General features: G+C 45.9%; 3 protein-coding genes across 5 annotated transcripts in view; 1 reads left to right on the top strand and 2 right to left on the bottom strand.

Annotated features, from left to right (window-relative positions):
• Positions 1 to 4,948, bottom strand: part of LOC136006200 (uncharacterized) — a 31,352-nt gene extending 26,404 nt beyond the window's left edge. The window contains exons 1-2 of the mRNA XM_065664250.1: positions 4,710 to 4,948; positions 1,086 to 1,330 (exon numbers count right to left, since the gene is read on the bottom strand). Of these exons, the coding sequence (XP_065520322.1) occupies positions 1,086 to 1,330; positions 4,710 to 4,948 (484 nt within the window). The remainder of the gene's footprint in view (positions 1 to 1,085; positions 1,331 to 4,709) is intronic.
• On the top strand, positions 4,918 to 12,300 carry PAQR3 (progestin and adipoQ receptor family member 3). 2 transcript variants are annotated; one of them, XM_065685521.1, is made up of 7 exons: positions 4,919 to 5,255; positions 5,347 to 5,509; positions 6,416 to 6,571; positions 7,317 to 7,514; positions 8,800 to 8,890; positions 9,208 to 9,356; positions 9,943 to 10,030. In XM_065685521.1, the coding sequence occupies exons 1-6, from the start codon at positions 5,071 to 5,073 to the stop codon at positions 9,348 to 9,350; spliced, it is 936 nt and encodes a 311-aa protein (XP_065541593.1). In that variant the 5' UTR covers positions 4,919 to 5,070; the 3' UTR covers positions 9,351 to 9,356; positions 9,943 to 10,030. The 2 variants fall into 2 exon arrangements, with proteins under 2 accessions (XP_065541602.1, XP_065541593.1); XM_065685530.1 differs by lacking the exon at positions 9,208 to 9,356 and having other exon boundaries at positions 4,918 to 5,255; positions 9,943 to 12,300.
• Positions 12,301 to 12,736: 436 nt separating this feature from the next.
• The window catches only part of BMP2K (BMP2 inducible kinase), a 53,365-nt gene continuing 46,541 nt past the window's right edge, over positions 12,737 to 19,560 (bottom strand). For both annotated transcript variants that reach the window (XM_065685503.1, XM_065685512.1), the window contains exon 16: positions 12,737 to 18,134. In XM_065685503.1, the coding sequence (XP_065541575.1) occupies positions 16,705 to 18,134 (1,430 nt within the window). In that variant the 3' untranslated portion in view covers positions 12,737 to 16,704. The remainder of the gene's footprint in view (positions 18,135 to 19,560) is intronic.

Raw genomic sequence — 19,560 nt, 5'->3', positions numbered from 1 at the left:
CACACATCACACATACATCTCTCCACAGGGAGAGCAGAGACAGCCTGAACCCCCATAGCAGATGTCAAGCTATCTGTTTTGGGCACTCCTGGAAGCTACTCAGGCTCTACGCTGAGGAACACGCTATAGGAAATCATAGAGAGAACTTCACCACACAAATCCTAGTGGAGACAGTGACCAGAAGAAAGCTGCATCTGTAGGGAAGAGGGCCTTGAAATCAAGCTTGCTTAGGACTATGGTCACTCTAATTCTCAAACACAAGGTACTCAGGTGCTCTCTCATGAAGGGAGTTTGTGGACTGGGGGTGTCCCAGATTTCCATTCTTCCCCACACATTCTATCAAAGACACTGACTTCCATGAAAATGTGAACCTTATTTCCTTAAATGCAACTCCACTGCATACCAACATGAAGTAGTTAATTTCACAGATGCTTTGGCTACTTCCAAGAAAGGATGAGACAGGATCTATCTGTTTTACATGACAACAGGCTTTAAATCTCTCAATCTCCTGATGTAACTGTTAGGAAGCTGGATTTCTATACACGGCCTTTTGCAAGCCTTCTTTGCACACCGATACAGAACCACAAGTGCTTTATACACATAAATGGTCTCTACAACCATAAATCAGTACCTGTATTTTATTCACAGGCTATGCATGGAAACGTACTCCTGGCCAGAGTATTCTGAATTACACCTCCTTCTTCCCATCCCCAGGGAAGACACAATTATTTTTAATCACATGCAAATAAAACTGAGCTATACACTGACACAGCTGTAAGCACAAGTGATACCTTCAATCAACATTCCCAAATATATTTTCCTAATAGAGGTCAGATCAACAACAGGTTTCCCTCCTGGGCACGAAATTGTCTTTTCTGGAAAACTTGGAGCAAGCTGAGTTCTCTCATGGTAGCAGATGCCAGCAGTGGGAAATGGAGTCCCAGGGCACCTCCCGTTTGTTTGCTTGTGACAAACATTCCAAAAGCCAGATCCCCACAGACAAAAAATGAGGAGGAGGTGTTTTGCCGGACACTTCAGAAGAGGAAGATCAAATACCGAGACATCTCAGGAACACCAGCACTGACCTGACGCGAACTGCCATGGCCCTGCCGGGATAGGAAGCCCGTGAACTGCGAGATGGATGAAGAGCAGAGGCAGCTCCCGGCGGCCAGCATCGTAGTGCCAGGCTGACACCTGGAGGGAGAGCGCGGCAGGAGCAGGAGGAGCCGGGCAGGAGCGGGACCAAAGACCGTGTTCTGCCCGGGGACCTCTGCGCCGCTGTCTGCTGCGACCAGCCCCTCTCCTCCGGCGGAGCACTTCTGCGGGGTGCCTGCTGATAAGGAGAGGGGAGGGGAGAAAAACATTTCAATGCCTCAAAAACCATCACCGATAATTATTTTCATCCTTTCAGTTTCAAAATTGAACCCCCTCCCCCTTTTCTTTTGCTCCCATTTTGTCATGAACATTTGAGGTATTTTGTTTCCATAGTTCTTCCAAGTCACTTGTTCCCTGTTTCTCTCTGAAAGAAACACAACAGGAAGGAGCAGGCCATAAAAAGCGTTAGTATTACAGTTAGTCCAACTAGAGGTGCTGTCCTTCCCCACATTCTCCTCAAACAGCAGTTAAGCAGCAATTATGGGTTACACTTCATGCCCCAATGTCCAGGCAGGCTGCTGAGCACAGAATGGAACCCCACAGGGCTCAGTTTGGGTTAACAAGAAACACTTCAGCTCACATCTGATCTCCACCATTCCTTTGAAAGCCTTCCCTCCCTCCCTCCCTCCATCTGCACAGGTGATTTTGTCTGTTCAACAGCAGAGTATGGAACCCCTCAGTCACACCCATCTTTACTCCCAGCTAACCTTATCTGGCAGTAAAATTAGGGATACAGTACAGGAATTAGGGCAAGCTACTTACTTACCCAGGAAGGTCAATTTAGGTCAAAGCTATCTTGCACAGATGGCTAATTTCAATCACTTACACATTCGACACAATTGTTCAATAAGCTAAAAATAAATAGTGAAAGTAATTAATTTAAAGCTGCCCTAATTGTTTCTCAATTTCCCCTATTAATTTAACCTATAACACTTCCCCTCTCAAAGCTTCAAAGCTTTAACTTAACAGCCAATTAAAGCTCCCCTTATTAAAAAAAAAAAAAAAAAAAAAAAGTGCTGTCAGCTTGGATTCCTTCTGACTGAACTCTTTGAAGCACTTGGGATTTCATATAAATTGCACAGGGCTTAGAAACAAAGTGTTTTTTCCAGGTATAATGTTCTCAGTGAGCTAATGATTCAATGGACAATTAAGGCTAATTAAGGTTTTAACTTGGTAGCAACTTTCTATGCTGTATTTAGCTCTAGGAAAGTGAGTCACCACTGGAGTGAGCACTGATGCTTTTCATTTGCCAGTGGGAGGTGGCAGGAGTGGGACTGCCCCTGCTCAGGCTCACCACAGTGAGAGGCTCCTCGGGATGGGCAGGATTCACTCCCTTTAACTCATGTGGCAGCTATACTCTTATTCCTCTAAATGCATGTGTCTGCATAAACCTGGATTACCTACCTCATTCTCCCAGTGAGCACTGCAAAGAGAAAAGCCAGTGGGACACTTGTTAGTAAAAATATTGCCACCACACATATGTCATTCCTCTTAGCTTGATCCCAGTTGTTTGGTTCAGGAATTTTAGCTGCCAAGTACACCAGGTTGATCAAACCAGGACAAACACAGAACAAAAACATCAATAGCTTGTCAAATTATTTCCCTATTAGACAACACCCCTGTGGCCTCTTAAGACTGCATTTCCAGGAATCCCCAGTATCTGAATTCTCATCCTCCTGTGACCCTGTTACATGTGGGACTCGCTGAGCCATCACCTGAGCTTAGGTTTTCACAGCCCTGCAGCACTCTGTGAGGTGATTTATCACACTGGGCTCCCTGCTGCTGGCAGAAGGGACATCCTGTGCTCCACCCTAAATATAGACAGGGGTCCTTCCCCTCCTCTCTGAAAACTATGCATAAGGATCTTCTTTTGGAATGCATTTTCTCTAGGTATCTTTTCTAAATTATTCTTAATGCAAGCTCACACGAAGGAAAAAAAAATCCAAACAGAAACAGAGAAACCATTCAGAAAAGAAGATAGAAACTAAGTAAAATAGGAATGAACAGTTCAGAGACATGCTTCAACTACAACTCAGAAAGGGGAGAACACAAGGAAGTTTCTTAAAGGTAATCCTTGCTGAATTATTACTGTGAACACAATTCCTCTGGGTAATTCTCCCGAGCACTGCAGTACGTGCAGGAGAAAGCCATATGCAACATGCACAACAGCTGAGTAGGAGGGAGAAGGCACAAGGTGCTGTCAGCAGGTCTGCACGGGCAGGAGGAATACAGCTTTCAGAACACTGACTTTGAAAGATCTCAGTGCATGATTGATTAATAGATACATTTGAGAGGTGCTGTTGACCAAAACTAACTTAATTTGGGTAACCAAAGAGTGTAACATGGGTATTTGGGAGTGAGGCAGCACAGCTGTTTGTACTGAACACCTTGTCTTCACTGTCACTCTTGATCACCCTGAATCTTTTCCTTCACAATACAAATCTCCCTTCCATGGGAAAACATTTTGTACTTGTCACACTGTCTTGGAGAAATGGTCTCACATGATGTTTAATGAGACAAAAGACCTTCAAAGAATTCTGCATGAGACATGGCTGAAGAGGAGGCACAGGTGGATGATTTCAACTCTGAAAACTAGAGCCAGGCAACACCTAGTGAATTACTGCTTTCTGACTCTTTTTAAAATTAGGAAACAAAAAACTTGAAAACAACCCATGACTTTCCTTATTTAGGCCAAGCAAATCATAGAATCACAGACTATCACAGGTTTGGGCTGGAAGGTACCTTAAAGTTCATCCAGCTCCAACCCCATGCCATGGGCAGGGACACCTTCCACTAGAGCAGGCTGTTGCAAGCCTCGTCCAACCTGGCCTTGAACACTGCCAGGGATGGGGCAGCCACAGCTTCTCTGGGCACCCTGCACCAGGACCTCATTGGAAGAGTCTTCTTCACTACTATGATTTATTTTTTTGGTACTTCATAGAGTGTACAAACAAAAAAAACCCAAAAACCCAAACAAACCAACCTAAGAATCATTATCTTAATTAACCAGAGATTACATAATCTCTGAGTTTCATAATCTCTCATTCCCAATCAAAATAGAATCACAGAATCAACCTGGTTGGAAAAGACCTTTAAGATCATTGAGTCCAACCATTCCCCCAGCACTGCCAAGGCCACCACTAAACCATGTCACTGAGGGCCTCATCTACACAGCTTGTGAACACTTCCAGGGACAGTGACTCCACCATTCCCTGGGCAGCCTGTTCCAGTGCTGACCACCCACTCGGTGAAGAAATTGATCCTAATCTCCAATCTAAACCTCCCCTGGCACAGATCGAGGCCACCTTCTCCTGTCCTGTCACTTGTTCCTTGGGAAAAGAGACCGACCCTCACCTCACTGCAGCCCCCTTTCAGGTAGCTGTAGAGCGATAAGGTCCCCCTGAGCCTTCTCTTCTCCAGATTAGACAAGGCTCAGAGGGGACCTTTTAGACCATCTCCTTTAGACAACCTTCTTTCCCGTAAAGGGACTGGCAGGCACATACAGCAACCTTACTGTACAAAGCACACTACGAGAGCTGTAAAGGCCACATTACCTGTACCCACAATGACTACCAAGCAATGCCGTTACTTGCAGTACTTCCACTCCGGGACAGGGGAGCCTGCGGCGGGCGGAGCCGGCGCAGCGCAGCCCTGAGGGGATCGGGAGCCTGAAGGGGACCCGGCGGAGGCGGGGAGCTGCCCTGCCCCGGAGAACAGCGCCCCCGCGTGCCCACTGCCCGCCGCTGCGCACTGCAAGTACAGCGCCGGCGCCGGCGCGGTGCTGTGACGCCATCGGTCACCGCCGCGGCCGCTCCCCTGCCCGCGTCGGACGCCCGGAGCCCGGTGCCCCTGGGGTCCCGTCCCCGCGGAGGGGGGCCCGGGGGGGTTTAGGTCCCGTCCGGTGCGGCGGGCAGGATGCACCAGAAGCTGCTGCGGAGCGCGCACTACATCGAGCTGGGGAGCTACCAGTATTGGCCGGTGCTGGTGCCCCGTGGCATACGCCTCTACACCTACGAGCAGATCCCCGTGTTCCTGAAAGACAACCCCTACATCACCGACGGCTACCGGGCCTACCTACCCTCCCGCCTCTGCCTCAAGAGGTGAGGATACACCCTGCGACCCGTCCCGTCCCGTGCAGCCCCGGGCCCAGACCCCAGGTCACCCCCGTTCCCCCGTTGTGTCTCCTCGCAGTCTCTTCATCCTCTCCAACGAGACCGTCAACATCTGGAGCCACCTGCTCGGCTTTGTCCTTTTCTTCACGCTGGGAATCTACGACCTTACGGCTGTGCTGCCGGCCGCCGGAGCCTCCCGGGAGGACTTCGTCATCTGCTCCGTCTGCCTCTTCTGCTTCCAGGTAGGGGCTGGGGAGAGCCATCGGCAAGAAGGCTCACAGCTACAGGTTGGGTGGAAAAGTGATTGAGAGCATCCCTGTGGAGGACCTGGGGGTGTTGGTCAATGAGAAACTGAACATGAGCCCGCTTCAGTGTGCGCTTGCAGCCCAGAAACGACCCATATGTTGGCTGCATCAAAAGGAGCAGGACCAGTGGATCAAAGGAGGTGATGCTGTGCTGCTGCTGTGCTGCTGCTCTGCTCTCATGAGGCCCCACTTGGAGCACAGTGTAGAGTTCTGCTGTCCTCAACATAAGAAGGACATGGAGCTGTTGGAACAAGTCCAGAGGAGGCCACGGGGATGATCAGGGGCTGGAGCACCTCCCATATGAAGACAGGCTGAGAAAGTTGGGGCTGTTCAGCATGGAGAAGCTGCATGGAGACCTCAGAGCAACCTTCCAGTATCTGAAGGGGGGCTATAAGAATGCTGGAGAGGGACTTTTCATCAGAGACTGTAGCGATAGGACAAGGGGTGATGGATTTAAACTGAAACAGGGGAAGTTCAGGTTAGATCTAAAGAAGAAGTTCTTTACTGTGAGGGTGGTGAGGCACTGGCACAGGTTGCCCAGAGAAGTGGTGAATGCTCCATCCCTGGCAGTGTTCAAGGCCAGGCTGGACAGAGCCTTGGGTGACGTGGTCTAGTGTGAGGCATCTCTGCCCGTGGCAGGGGGTTGGAACTGGATGATCTTAAGATCCTTTCCAACCCAAACCATTCTGTGATTACTGACAGGAACCATAATTGCCTACACCAGGTTGCACTGCAAAACATGTAGGGGGTCAGTAGCATGCTCTAAAGTTCACAGCTTAAGCTTATTGTAGCCCCTATTAATATTTAAGACATTAATGCATCCCTGTTTGAACCTTTGCCTAGGTGTGCATGCTTTGCTCAGTAGGATATCATCTTTTCTGTTGTCACCGCTCGGAGAAGACCAGCCGGCGATGGATGGCATTAGATTATGCAGGAATTTCCATCGGGATCCTGGGCTGCTATGTATCAGGCGTCTTTTATGCATTTTACTGTAATAATGTAAGTCTGAAGTGCTTGTTTAGTTCCTGTGGTCTCAGTGGCATAGCCTCTACACTAGGAAGTGGGTTACTTACAGGGTGAATAGTAGGCAGGAGGCAGTGATGGAAACTGAAGCAAGTTCCTTTCAGACGGAACTCCACATCTTGAAGTGATATGCAAATTGAGATTTCCTTTCAAGCTGTCACTTGCATAAGCCTCAAAAAAATACCTGAATTCATATGAGGGCATGGTGCATGTCCCAGGTCCTGTCTTCGTCACAGGCCTGAGACTCATGATGGGATGTGTCCCCATCACAAGTAATTCAAACATCATTTCCCATTAGATATCTTGCATGAGGCAGAAACGAGCTCATTTTCTCTTGATCTAACAGAGGACAAGTAAAACAGGTTCCCCTTTGAAGGCCTAGACTACATCCATGCCTGCAGCTGAACAAGTCTGCCAAGGGAGAGGTGGGTTTAAAGTGAAGGCACCACATGTTCTGACCTGTACCTGGGGGACAGAATCCTTTCCCTTCGCTGTCAGTCAATTCACAAGTCCATTCATTCAAACCCCTTCTCTTGGTGCTCACAGCAGTGACAGGAGATTTAATATATATATTATTAATATTTATTAATAATATATTATTAATATATTTTATTATTAATATATATTTCATACTGTGAGCTTTCTACCCATAGTTTACTTTTACACTTGATGAGAAAACTCACAAACTTGCTTTTGTTTCTTTTGTTTCTTTTTTTCTCAGTACTGGCGTCAGGTATATTTAATCACTGTGCTGGCAATGATCTTGGCAGTGTTTTTTGCTCAGATTCATCCCAGTTACCTCACACAACAGTGGCACAGACTTCGCTCCATCATCTTCTGCTCCGTGTCTGGATATGGAATCATTCCCACCATCCACTGGGTTTGGCTCAACGGCGGCATTGGTGCATCTATTGTACAGGTAAAAGAGAAAAAGAAGAAAATAAGGTTCCCTTTTACCTTTTGCTGTTCCTTCAGTCCTCTTACACTTTGGAAAATGAGGGGGAAGCAGCACAGACTTCTTTCAGACCATCCAATCTAAATGCAATCACTTAGAAGTTTATTGAGAAGCAGTGAACAGGTTGAGTAGAATAGATCTGATGTAAAAGTGCACTATGAAAAGGAAAACTGGATGCAAGGGTGACTGGGCATACATGCCTGAAGAACTGAGCATACCCTGTGGGAACTTTCCACCCTGACCCACCCCAGGGAGAGGGGCAGGAGCCAAGAGCTGAATAGACTATGGAGCCGCCATGGCTCCAGAGGAGACAGGAACTGATGGAATGAGTATTGTCTTCCTCTTCTATCCCCTAGGTTGGCAGCAAAAATCAGTATGCGCCTGCTCAGCTCTCTGTCTCTTACACAGCCATCATTTCACATCACCGTGAAGTAACTGAACTATTTTCCTGTTCTTGTTTTATTACCACTTATAATTCTGCTCTGGGGAACAACCAGCACAGTGCAGCTGGAGACAGTAACTTATGCCCTAATATGAATACCCCCAAAATCATATTGCAGTTCCCCAGGGGACCTAACTGTCCTGAAAAAAAGACATGTATTTTTTCAGAGTGAGTAGTAACTGTGCAAGGCAGTCCTGGGGTGAAGGTTTGACTAGATGATCTTAAAGGTCTTTTCCAACCTACTTGATTCTATGCTTCTGTGTTCTGCTGGAGGGCTGTCACTGGGCATCTGCTGGGGCTTAGCCCAGTCTGGAGCTGCTCTTGAGCATGGAAGAGCAACATTTATGACTGTATGTAGTCTTCAGACAGGGCATTTGACACTGGCTTTTGCAAAACCAGATAAACTGTAGTTGTCCCGTCCCCCCCCCATATTCCCCCATTTAGTGTCTCCTTGTATAGCAGAATCCCAACCGGTAAATGAGATCTTCCAGTGAAGTCTCTCTTACCCTGTGATAGCTCAGTGTACTGGAAGATACCGTTTGACTGAGAGATGTCATGTCGTCTGCAAGCTGCACAGAAATACCAAGTAGCTTGTGTACTGAAGCAGAGAGGGCATGATAAAACAAGTTTCTTCCCATTCAGATTTTCTCAAGCTTGGGCATTTGCTTTCCTCTCGGATTTTGTGTGTAGATAACATAGGCAGTAAAGTAAGATGCAATTCTGTCATGCCTTTTTCATTTGTAAGGACTTTATTTTTTGCTATTTTTACTTCCTACCAGAATAGGAGAGCTTCCTTTTCTTTTGCAGGAGTTTGCTCCACGTGTAGTTGTCATGTACTTCATCGCTGCTGTAGCTTTTCTCTTCTATATTTCCAAAGTTCCAGAAAGATACTTCCCAGGTAGGAAATTCTCTTCTGGATGGGTTGTTTTTTTTTCTGCAGTTTAGCTTCCTGCAGTGTCACAGTCCTTGCTGTGAGTCCTCACCTTCCTGTGAGAGAACAGATTGACCACATTCCCCGTGAAGTGTTCTGTAGAGTAAAACACTGTGTGTACTTGCATCCAAAGGTGACCAATGACTTGGGATCAAGTTCGTTAGAGAAACTGCGCTGCCTCCCTGCAAGTGGCCTGTGTAGTTGAGGTCTGGAGGAGGCTGATTGCTAGTTGCATAGCATGAGTTATTGCCGAATGGAATGACTGCCCTTTTTCTTGCCCACAGGCCAGCTGAACTACCTCGGCTCAAGTCACCAAGTGTGGCATATCCTTGCGGTGGTGATGCTGTACTGGTGGCATCAGTCCACAGTGTACATCATGCAATACCGACACAGCCAGCCCTGTCCTGAGTATAGTCCAGGCTTGTGAGTGAAGGTACAGCAGCTCTCATACTATTGGGAATAGGGTTTTCTAACAAGTGTAGGGTTAAGTAATCCTGTCCCAAGTTTCAGTCAATCTCCCTCATTAGCTTCCCCAAAGGAAATGATGGCTGCTGTAGCACTTGTGGAAAAGAAAAAAGTGGTGATCTTGAGGCCAGGGACTGCTCATTTCTACTGCTGTGTTACATGAGGCTGCAGTATCCTTGAGCAGTCCTAGAGCAGACTGGACAGGGCTCTGCCAGATCCCTTTCAGCTCTGTTCCACAATGTAATAGCCTCAAACTGTCATTAGCCTTTGTTCCCAAGTAGTCTTGTCCTCAGGTTTTGTCAGGTTTTCAGCCTACTAAGTATTGAGCTGGATTTTCTGTTAATTGGTAAGAGTTGATCAGTGGTGAATGCTCCATCCGTGGCAGTGCTCAAGGCCAGGTTGGACAGTCTTGGGCAACATGGTCTAGTGTGAGGCATCCCTGCTCATGGCAGGGGGTTGGAACTAGGTCATCTGAAGGTCCTTTCCAACCCAAACCATTCTGTGATTCCATATAGATAGTAAGTGACTGAACTTGGTTTCCCACTGTATTTCAGATGAAATTCCTGACTTTGAGGTCTGCACCTTACCTGCTGAGCTGAGTTATGAGGTGAAGCGCTGAGGCAGTTCCTTTTCTGACTTCTGGACTGTTACCTGGTTGCTGTTATGTTATGGTGAAACTTGAAAAAACGAACAGTGTGGCCTGGGATCTGAGCTGCATTTCCTTCCTGTTCTGCATTCCAGTATAAAATAGGTCTTCCTGGAGTGGGACAATGGAAAGATGGGCTGTAAGACTCTGCATTTGTTCTGCTTGGGAGACAAAAACGACAGAACTGAGTGAAACCTGCTGAGCTCCCCAGCCCACATACCCAGTATTGAGGTTTGGTTCAAGTACATCAAGACACAGCTCCTGGGTGTGTGTGTGTAAGCCCACAGTAACTGTGGGGCCTGGTGCTGGATCTAAATCACAGTGGTACAGCGTGTTGCAACCACAGCATCTTTATCTGAATGACTTTCTTCAGCGCTGGCTGAAGTAACAGTAACATATAGAGTATCTCTTTTACTTCTTTGGACAGGCTCTTCTTTTTCTGGAAGATCAGGTGTTATCCACCACAGCCACCCTTCCTTTCAGATCCTAAAACTTGCCAATATAGATAGTGCCATTACTTAAGAGATCTCTCTAGATCCCTCCAGCAATTTGGAATCAGTGTTCTAAAGTACTTCAGGAGCAGTGCTAAGCCTGTGTGCTCACCCTTGTTACTATCTTGCAATCAGCAGAGTTGCTAAAAATTAAAGTTACATTTGTTTAACAGGCTGAAATAACACATCCCAAGTAGGGAACCTGCTGGGGATTCAAATCACTGTCTGTTGGCCTTTTACTGTGGGATGTGCAGTACAGTACTTGCAGACTTTGTTACCGAAAATAACTTGATTGCCATAAGCCTGCCACAGTAAAAAGGTTGCCTTTGGCTTTAGAATGTCATGAAACCCGCTCTTAGAAACTTTAGGGAGTTTATAACTTACAAACATTAGGGAAACACAGAATGCGAAGGTTATTAGGTAGCTGTAGCATAATTAACTTGAGGGGTGCCATTTTTCCAATGGGATTGGAATTCTTTGGATTTGGGGATTAGAATCAGTGTTTTTAAGTAATTTCTGTGTAGCAGTTGTGCTTGTGTTCAGAGTCCAGTTGAACAGTGGTAGCAAATGCTGATTCTTCACAAGATCCAGCCATTAGTCAGCACTAGCCCTGTGGAGAATCCTTTGCTTGCCTCAAGGTGCTGTTAACATTTAATCCCATGTGGCTCATTTGGGAGAAGAGCTGTTGAAGGACAAGGTGCCATCAGCATGGCTGGTGTTGGAAAGCAGGAGATAACCTTGTTTCTGCATTAATGCAAGGCAGAAATGTTCTGGTCTGAGATTAAGTGTCCCAGCTGCCACCTGCAGGGTGGCCTTCGAGAGCATCCCAGCAAGCTTCTCATCTTTTGTGATCCTCTGACACCAGCCATCTTAAAACATGCCAATATGGCCTGGTAGGATTTCAAACAAGTTCTCTTCCGAGGCCAAGGCACAGGGGAGTAAACCCTTAAGGCAACATGCTAGAAGCTCTGTAACACACGAGAAGCCCTTAATGCACTCTTGCCTTTGTCATCGTTGTTCCCTTCCATCTAGGGAGGGATTTCCCCCATAAGTTTTAGCTCACTGGGAGGGGAAGAGGGCTGCCTTGGTGCAGTGCCCTCCTCAGGGCAGACAGGCTGCTCTTGAGTCTCCCCATGATGCCTCTTCTCCAGCCTACACCAGCCCAGCTCCCCCAGCCTTCCCTGTCAGGGCTGTGCCAGTGACACACAGAAAACTGATGAAATCTTACTGTCAGACACCTGAACTCTAGATAGGGGTGGAGAAGGCAGGATACCAACTTCTCTCCTGATGTGCTGGAGAGTAATGCCAACCGTCTCTTAAGTTCAGTGGGTTGTTGTGGGGTTTTTCCAACTCCAGGAACAAATAGTGAGAACTGACTTTGCCTCTGAAAATCAGCTCCCTGACTTTGAGCCTTTCAGTGTAAACACAGATGTATTTATTTATTTATTTATTTTTAATTTGACAGCCAAGCCAGTTCCAAGTGCACTAATTACTACTGCTGAAGCCTGAGGAGGAACCAGCAAGTAGAAAAGCCCATTTCCAGTGTTATGTGAAAAAAAACATTTGAAGAACATGTGTTTGTGTATTGAGAGCATACTGGCTTGGTAGTTCTCCAAGGTATTTTTATGTCAGCTCTTACCTACTGTAGCAGTTTTCACTGGATCAGGAAACTGACTGCCAAAATGTACATTTTTATTACCGTGAACTTTATCAAGCAGCATGATGGCCTTCTATGTACGTACTGAACCTGTAAATAAATTCCACTTCATTGGCCATTTCCTTGAAGTAACGTCATTCTTGCATCTCACACAGCAGAGCCACAGATGTGAATTGCTTAACCACACAACATCTGTCACCTCCCCTGTGTTTTACACAGACAGGGGGACTGGCTCTTGAATTCCCACAGCATGGAGGCACAGGGCGGGTGTTCCAACTGCACTGCTCCAGCACTGCAGGTAGTGTATTTACTAGTGGTACATAGTGTTTTGTAGGCATTAGCAAGTAATACTAAACCGAACGAATTGCAACTAGTATCTGATCAACAGGTTTTTAACAAGATGGACAGGGAAAGCCAGTTGGGCAGCAACTAGAAAAGTACCTTAAAACAGTTTTTAAAGAGTGACAGGATCCTGCAGCTACAAAAAGCAGAAGCAGCACCACTTACAGCAAGTGAATTACAGCCTAAAGGTGAATACTTCCAAGAAGTGAAAGTCACTGTTACCACATTTGTTTATTTAACAACTGCAAGTGTTTCATGACATACATCAGTTGCACAAAAAAAGGTAAAGTTCTCTGTTTAGTGGTACACAAAAAAGCTTCAGAAACTTGAAGTCTAACAAGAAGTGGAAGTGTAGTTCAGGAAAGTGCACTTAAAAGCTGAATGCCAACAATTTAAAAACAGTTTTTATGCTCTTTTCATATTAGGTGATGCCTTAGTCACAAATTGAGCCACACACACAATTTCCTTGATTTTCCTTTTGAAATAAGCACTACAGAGCAGTAACGCAGCAGCCATCCTTCCCACTTCTTTTTCCTCTTGGTGCTTTTACTCCTATTCCCTCCCTCAAGTCACACAGAAGTGATTGTGGCTGCTGTGTTACTAAAAACATAGCTACTTCAAGAGATACAGGATGTGTGCGCGCATGTGTATGTTTTATATATACTTTTCATATATAAAAATACACGATATAGTATAAAAAAACTCCAGATAAACTCTTATTCTCACAGTAGCAAATATATCAACTTATTTTCACAGTACTTGGTTTTTCTAAGTTGGAACACCCCGAATAATGAGAATTTCCATCCTCCCAAGCTGCTATTCATGGTGATGCGGGTCAGTCAAAGCCATTGCACACATCTTGCATCATGGGACAGTCTTCAGGGAAACACTAGTACCTTGTCTTTCCAAAACCACAACCATTAAGGACTTCTTCGTACCTTTCAACAGAATCTCTCCCAAGCAGCTGACTATAAAAGGCCTGGGGTTCGGTCATTCAATGTTCTGAAAGGAGAGCTGTAAAACTCAATAAGTGGTGTCAGCTGGAAGGGAAGGGTCAGCTACTTACCTTGCCATTCTTGGTTTCACAGACAGTATATGGTATGTGTCTAGTGCAGCAAGGTCTTGCCTGTACTAAAGGTAAGGTCACAAGCACACAAATCAAGGCTGAAGGATATCGTGTTCCCTGACAGTACCACATTTGACCAGTGGATCTTGGCTGAAATTCAACCCAAACTTGGGTTTAGTTGTGTATAAACAATATATACCCTATAAAATCAACTTAGCCAGGCATGCTGATCTCTTTTCAGCCACAAGAAAGGATACAGTAATTTTAACTGTAGAAATAAAACTTAGATTTATGCAAAAAACTGTTTCATAACTAGAATTTGCAGAACAAGGTTTATTAAGGCCATTAGAAAGCAAGTCTCATCAGCCACAACTTGCATGTTTTTGCAAAACTTGCCAGTTTTAGAGCAACTTGGGTTTGCAGTTTGCTTTTACCTCACCTCTAGTTTCTGCTGACGTCCTCACTTTCCTGTGCTGGAACGCAACCTCTGCCAAAACCCAAACCAACCAGCCATAGGAGGAAAACCTGCATCATACCTCAGCCTGAAGTCTCAGGGTGAGCAGACAAAAACCAAACATTTCCTACTCTTCATTCACATAGACATTAAGGCCCACACTAAGCCTTTTCCCTGGGTGTCCTTTTGGGTAGTGGAGCTACATCTCAGCCCCATGCACACTGTTCACCTTCCTCTGGCTCCAAGTTCAGGACCTGCTCAGCCATTTGCTTTTCCACCAGGGAAAGCTCCATTTAAAAACCAGGGGTCAGTTGCCTGTTGTGTTCTTCTCTTTTTGTTTTCTCCCATCTGCCCCATTTGTCATATCACTCTGTTCCAACAGCTATCTAGACAGGGAAGGAACAGCTCCAAAGGAAACTGTAGGAAAGCAGTTCATAAGCACACAGAGAAAAGAAAACAAGGAAAATCAGAGAGTTAACCTGAGTATCAGAAATTGCTACAAAACTTGGCCTGTGCTTCTTACAGCCTTTGGCACCAAACAGACAGGTGAGAACAGCAGTAGTAAAGCCTAGGACACTCCTGTGCAAATGGAGTTGAAACATTTCTACTCATAACCTCTTAACAGTTTGATTTCTAAGCCTGAACAAGGCAGCCTTCAAGCACAGCTGAAATATTTCACATCAACCCTGTGAGAACACAAAACCAAGGAGGATGAAGGTAATGAAGACCTACAGATACAGACGAGCTACTTTCCAATTCCAGGATCAGAGGAAGCAATCTCACATATATTCAAGGGAGCATTTTAAGAAACCAACCCCCAAAGGAATCAAATGACTTGTTCCTATGTGTTGTTTTCAACAAATATTGTCAGGGATCTACCCCCACCACCACACATCTCAGGACACCTGGATAACTCATAGGAGACTTTGTAGAAAAATCAAGTACAACCCTAAATATTTCACTGTGAAAGGCGGGGGGGTGGGGGGGTGGGGGTGTGACACGGGGATGCACTACCACAAACACTTATGTCTGCCGTACATAAACATCGTTATCCACTCATCAGCATTCAGCGGAGCAGGATATAAAGTTGAGCAGAGGAACCATCTCCTTCCACTTCCTCTGTAGAACTGCCATGGAATAAAGGCAGACAAATGGATTGTCCCGAGTCACATGTGCTTGGCACAAGTTGCAAGGCAGCGGAGAAGCCATTGCACCTACACACAGCACCCACTTCAACAGCATGGTAACAACACCTTGTCCTCAACAGGGCTGTTCACATCACCTTCCCCTCACCTATGGGCACCACATGCTCCCAGCACAGGTGTCTCAAAGGTCCGGTGAAGCAGGATGGGGTCCTGCCTGTAAGGCTTTGTGGTGTGAAATGCAGTGCACTGGTCCAGCTGCCTCCTGCTTCTGCTCCCAAAGTGGGGGGCAGAGAGTTTCTTCAAAGCTCAGTGCATTTAGCAAAACTTTCTTAGAAAACACGCTTAAGTACAGCAATAGATTCATTACAACTTAAAAGAAATTAGTCCTTTCATAAAATTGTTTTAAAAAAGCCAACTGATTTGAAACAATACACGTTTTTTTGGCAATAAAAATCCGAGAGTAAAAGAAAAGGTGTTTTCAGACACAAATCCCAATTTGTAATCAAGTAAATCTGATAGTTGCATCTCACAATTGTACAAGTCATCTGATATATTCCATATGTGCCAAATGATGTCCTGTGTATACCAGCCTCTTCTCAGCGCACTGAGTAGCCTCCAAAGTGCTGCAAACACTGGCTGCATCCCTGCTGTTTTACTCCCCCACATTCAGGCTTTTCATCTCACAAAGCATTATATTCTCTGTATCTTCAGTTTGAACTCTACACTTCCAGTTGCTATTTTACATTAACAGCACTTACTGTAAAATACAAATAAAAATTGAACATTTAGGCACAGAAAAAAAAATAAAAATCTGCCTTTCATCTCTGCAGCTGCATAGGTGCCTGTTAGGGTCTGAGCTATAGCCATGCTCTGGAACTCTGGGCCACAGCACCTTGAGGACTTGGCTTCTTGATTTTCATGATTAATAAAGGTAGTTTTCTTTTAAGAAGCAGAGACTTGACTGCTTCCAGGAAATCAAGATGGATTTTGATTCTCAGGTCTACTACGACCAAGATGTGAAGCACCACCACAGTGGTAACCTACCTGTACATATGGAAAAGGTTGGATGTGTGATTTCTGGGTGACCCCTTCCCTCCACCGCAGCATATCACAGAGGATTGAAAAGGCAACACAAAAGTGCAGAATAACAGTATGTCCCAGGGCCCAGTAACAGACAGACAATGTCTGTCTTATTCATATCCGATTTCTCTTTTCATTCCAGGAACCATCTGCCCCAACAAAATGATGCTCCTGGGTCAGCTTTAACTTTTTTCCACAAAAAAACAAACTAACAAAAAAAAAAAAAACCCAACATAACAAAAAAAAAAACCCAAAAACAAGAACAATCAGAATTTGCCATTGTTCCAAGTTTCACCATGCAAGCTGTCCCTGCCTCCTTGAACTTGAACAAACTGGACAGCACAGGCCCCTGTAAGAGATAAATTACTCCACTAATTAAAACCTCTAGCAAGTATCTCGGAGAGGCAGGGCAGGGGAGAAACCCATTGGAAGCATTTACTGTTTGGAAGGAAATGGAGCTGCTCCAAAGGGATCTAACTCGAGCGCCTGTTGTTGCTGGCTCTGCGCACTCTGCACAACCAGTTCTGTGAAGGGCACTGCACCAAAGTCATCTGTTTTCAGCCCCTCACCACCATGAATGGCTCTGTGCAAGGAGCTCTGCCTTGGTCTGCCAGCCACTACCACTGCTCCATGATCCCCAGAGCCATCACCAAAACCTTGGTGCTGGGGATGCCGCAGCAAGTCTGGTGGATGGAAGGGTTTGGCTCCGAAAGGATCCAGCAGACTTTCATCTGCCTGCAGAGGGTTGGCTCGATCTTTGCCATCAGTCAATGCAACGCTGATGTTCTCTTTGGAGTCTGAGATGGTCAGGAATTCGTTGCTACTCTGCGAGTCCCTGCGGCCAGCTTTCTTGTGCCTGCGGGCTCTCTCGGGGGTGCGGTAGCTGGGTTTCAGAGCCTTCTTCATGGTGGTTGGAGTGCCGTGGTGCCGCTTCCCGTTGTTCTTCGAGACCTCCTGTTTCATTCGCCTTTGGCGGGAAGAAAGTTTCTGCAGGTTACGCTGCTGCTTCATCTTCTGCTGCTGACTCCCTGTGATCTCATCAAAAGGAACCAGCCCAAACAGGTCCTCTCTACTCCCACCAGTCTTGGGGAGAAGGGAAGGCTGAAATGGGGTGCAGCCAAAAATATCAAGGCTCCGTGGAGAGGTGGGAGAGAGCAGAGGCTCGGTTCCTGCCACGTGGCCATCTTGCTGAGACACCTTTTTGCTGAAGGGGGCTTTTGTGAAAACATCAAAGTCATCCTGCTCTTGGCTCGGGCTGGGAAAAGCTGCCTGAGAAGAGACATCTTTGTCCATCTCTCTTGCCTGGGGCTGCAGAGTGAAGAAGGGCACTGCCCCAAACACATCAAATTCTTGGCCAGGGTTCACCGGGATTATAGTACTTTGCACCTCAGACAAGGACATATGCATTGAAGTGGGTTCTTTGATTTCACCACTGCCAACACCGTCTCTGAACCTACCACTCGGGAGCCCTTCCACAGACTTTTGCTTAGTACGATCAGAATCAGAGTCAGAACTTTGCTTCTCTTCCTCCTCTTCCTCCACTTCTTCCTCAGAGTCCATGAGGAGAGGTCGGTGGCCTAAATTCTCCAGTTCTGTATCATTGTCATCATTGAAGTCTCCATTCTCTCCCTGCAACACTTCTTCATCCTCCTGTTCTTCTTCTTCCTCACTGCTCTTGGGAGAAGGAGGATCAGATTCAAAATCACTCTCTGATTCATCACCACCTTTCGTCACTTGTCCCTCTGCAGTCTTCCTCCCTGGCTGGGGATCTCTAAAAGCATGGCTCAGCTTTCCAGCCTTGGTTGGCATCCCTAAGTTATTTCCTAGATTACCAGCTGAGTTATTAGCTGGTTTTCTAGGGGAACCTGCAGGTCAAAGAGAAATACAAAACACAACTTGAAATACACTCGAAGTCAGTACTTGTTCCACACACATCATAGCCACACATAGAGAGCAAACACCTATACTGTGCGGAGAGAAATGAGCTAAAACCCATATCTAACATTTCAAACAGTGAAAGCTATTAGGGCGCCTTTCCAATAGATCCTTCAAGACTGACCCACAGTACCAAGGTTTTTACCATACAGTCAGATAAGTGAGGCAATACTGACATATTCAATGCAGCTTCAAACCCTTAGTGACATTGAACCTCCACAATTAACCCCTTCTAACTTCTAGTGTAGCAATATAAGCAAAAGACGACAAAAAAAAAAAAAAAGACAAAACCCACCAAAAACCCTACTGCTTTAACTTCAGCTTGAGAGCAGAGTGTTCTTGTTTGTTTCTAAACAGGATCTGTCAGCCCAGTTTCTCTACATGAAGGAAACTTACTTATTTTACTCTGACACCTTTATCCCCTTTTAAAATATGGTAAATAATTATCTGAAAACTGGAGCTAAAAGAACAATTCACTGATGACTTTTGAAGGGTGGTTGGCTTAGAAATGCTTTGCATCAACTGACGAAACAGTGAGCAAGACCATGCAGAGCATACATATGGTGCTCAGACTGAGGCAAAACAAGTTCTTCCCTATGTTGGAGCCCTGTTGCTGCACAAAGATATTTTCAGGAGTGTTAACTGTCAGATTTTTATTTGAAGAGAAGAAGGAAACACTTGGCCTTCGAGGGGGAAAGCATATTTTCTCCTGAGATGTCTGTTTCTGTAGGACACAGATCACAAGGCAGCCACGCAACTTTCAGAAGGCATAACTGAATTGTAGAACCAACTAGGTTGGAAAACACCTTTAAGATCATCAAGTTCAACCTTTGCCCCAGCACTGCCAAGGCCACTAAACCATGTCACTGAGGGCCTCATCTACACAGTTCGAGAACACTTCCAGGGACAGTGATTCCACCATTCCCTGGGCAGCCTGTTCCAATGCCTGACCACCCTCTCAGTGAAGAAATTGTTCCTATCTCCAGTCTAAACCTCTCCTGACGCAGCTTGAGGCCATCTTGACCTATCACTTGTTACCTGGGATAAGAGACCGACCCCACCTCACTATGACCTCCTTTCAGGCAGGTGAACAATTAATGCTAGTAACAGCAATGATAATGGATGTCTCTGCACTCAGATTTTCAGTAGTTTCTCTGGGTATGCAATCCTTTGAAGGGAGAGTGTATTATAGTCACTCCAGGCTGAGTATTATGTGGGTCCCAACCTTCATCTGGGAGCCAGAACAACAGCAAAACCAACTGTATTTCCACAGCCTATGCTTGCCTGACAAGTGCACCAAGTTCATGGTGATCCAGCTAGGAACAGCCACATACCGACACACTGCACCAAATGGTA

This window comes from Lathamus discolor, chromosome 1 (genome assembly GCF_037157495.1).
Source record: "Lathamus discolor isolate bLatDis1 chromosome 1, bLatDis1.hap1, whole genome shotgun sequence".
NCBI lineage: Eukaryota > Metazoa > Chordata > Aves > Psittaciformes > Psittacidae > Lathamus > Lathamus discolor.
The sequence above is the reverse complement of the archived record's forward strand: the minus strand, read 5'-3'. Positions and strand labels throughout refer to the sequence as shown.

What these genes read in the sequence shown, in the direction of transcription:
- PAQR3 (XM_065685521.1), top strand. Translation starts at nt 5,071, where the DNA reads ATGCACCAGAAGCTGCTGCGGAGCGCGCACTACATCGAGCTGGGGAGC. An exon ending in TCCCGCCTCTGCCTCAAGAG is followed by an intron (nt 5,256 to 5,346) that starts GTGAGGATACAC and finishes GTCTCCTCGCAG; the next exon opens with TCTCTTCATCCTCTCCAACG. An exon ending in TCTGCCTCTTCTGCTTCCAG is followed by an intron (nt 5,510 to 6,415) that starts GTAGGGGCTGGG and finishes ACCTTTGCCTAG; the next exon opens with GTGTGCATGCTTTGCTCAGT.